At 64.0% G+C, this 1,157-nt stretch overlaps 1 protein-coding gene across 1 annotated transcript; it reads left to right on the forward strand.

Moving 5' to 3' along the window:
* On the forward strand, positions 1-635 carry LPMP_040180 (surface antigen-like protein; the record flags this gene model as incomplete). Its single annotated transcript, XM_010705365.1, has 1 exon — positions 1-635. A coding segment is annotated over one exon (635 nt), but the record flags the coding sequence as incomplete, so codon positions are not given.
* Between the last annotated feature and the right edge of the window lie 522 nt (positions 636-1,157).

The following is a 1,157-nucleotide window of genomic DNA, read 5'->3' on the forward strand; positions in this document are numbered from 1 at the left end:
CCGACGCCAACTGTGTCAGCTGCCCCAGCGACCCCGGCACATGCACTCAGTGCAAGCCAAACTACTTCCTCACCCCGCTCTTCACCTGCTCGGAGGTACCCTGCAGCATCGAGAACTGCATGCAGTGCGACCCACAGAATCCGTCGCGCTGCCAGAAGTGCGTGGCCCCCTACGAGGTCGACAGCTACGACGGTCTCTGCAGGCTCTCCGACACCTGCGCCGTGCCCAACTGCAAGAAGTGCGCGGCCGGCACCTCCAGGCTGTGCGCGGAGTGCGACGCCGGCTACAGTCTCGCCGCCGACGCGACGAGCTGCAGGAACGCGAACCCGCAGGCGTGCGAGGTGGAGCACTGTAATACGTGCGTGAGCGGCGACAGCACCCGCTGCACCTCCTGTGATGCCGGCTACTACGTGTCCAATGGCAAGTGCCTTGCCGTGAGGTCGTGCTACGTATCCAACTGCGCGCAGTGCATGATGCTTGACAACACCAAGTGCTCCACGTGCATGAACGGGTATCTGATCACGTCGTCTTACCGATGCGTCTCGCAGAATGTCATCAACGGCGCGGCCGCGCCCCATTCTCTCTGGATGGCCGCCGCCGTGCTGCTCGCCTCCGTCGCCACATGCCTTGCGTAGTGCGCAGTGGCATGTGAGCAGCCCCACTACCATTTCTCTTACAGCATGTGCACACCCAAACACAGACGGGGGAGGCAGCCCCCCCCCCACCACCACACACACACACACACGCCCTCATCTGTCTCGCTTTTCTTTCCCCGTTTTGTCATTCTCGCGTGCGTCGGCGCAGGACCCCCTCCACGCCACCCCGCACCCTCCCCCTCTCCCCCCTATTCTCTTTCCCCCTCCCCCCATTCTCTCTCCCCCTCTCCCTCGCCAGTTTCATTATTGCCTGCCCTTTCTCTCTCCTCCTCGCGTGCGCCGCCGCTGCCAGTCTCACCAGGCGGGCATGCGGGTGTGTGTGGGTGGGGGGGAGGAGGAGGGGGGAGGGGGGTGTACACGGCAGAAGGCGCCCCCCCTCCTCATTACTTCTTTTAAATGCCGCCCACGGGTCGCACACCGCCCTCTCTTCCCTCCCGCTCTACACATACGCCGCCCACCATGCGCAGCTGTGTGTGGGGCTGGTGAGGTGTGCGTGTGTGT

The sequence above is a fragment of the Leishmania panamensis genome (genome assembly GCF_000755165.1).
Source record: "Leishmania panamensis strain MHOM/PA/94/PSC-1 chromosome 4 sequence".
Classification (NCBI taxonomy): domain Eukaryota; phylum Euglenozoa; class Kinetoplastea; order Trypanosomatida; family Trypanosomatidae; genus Leishmania; species Leishmania panamensis.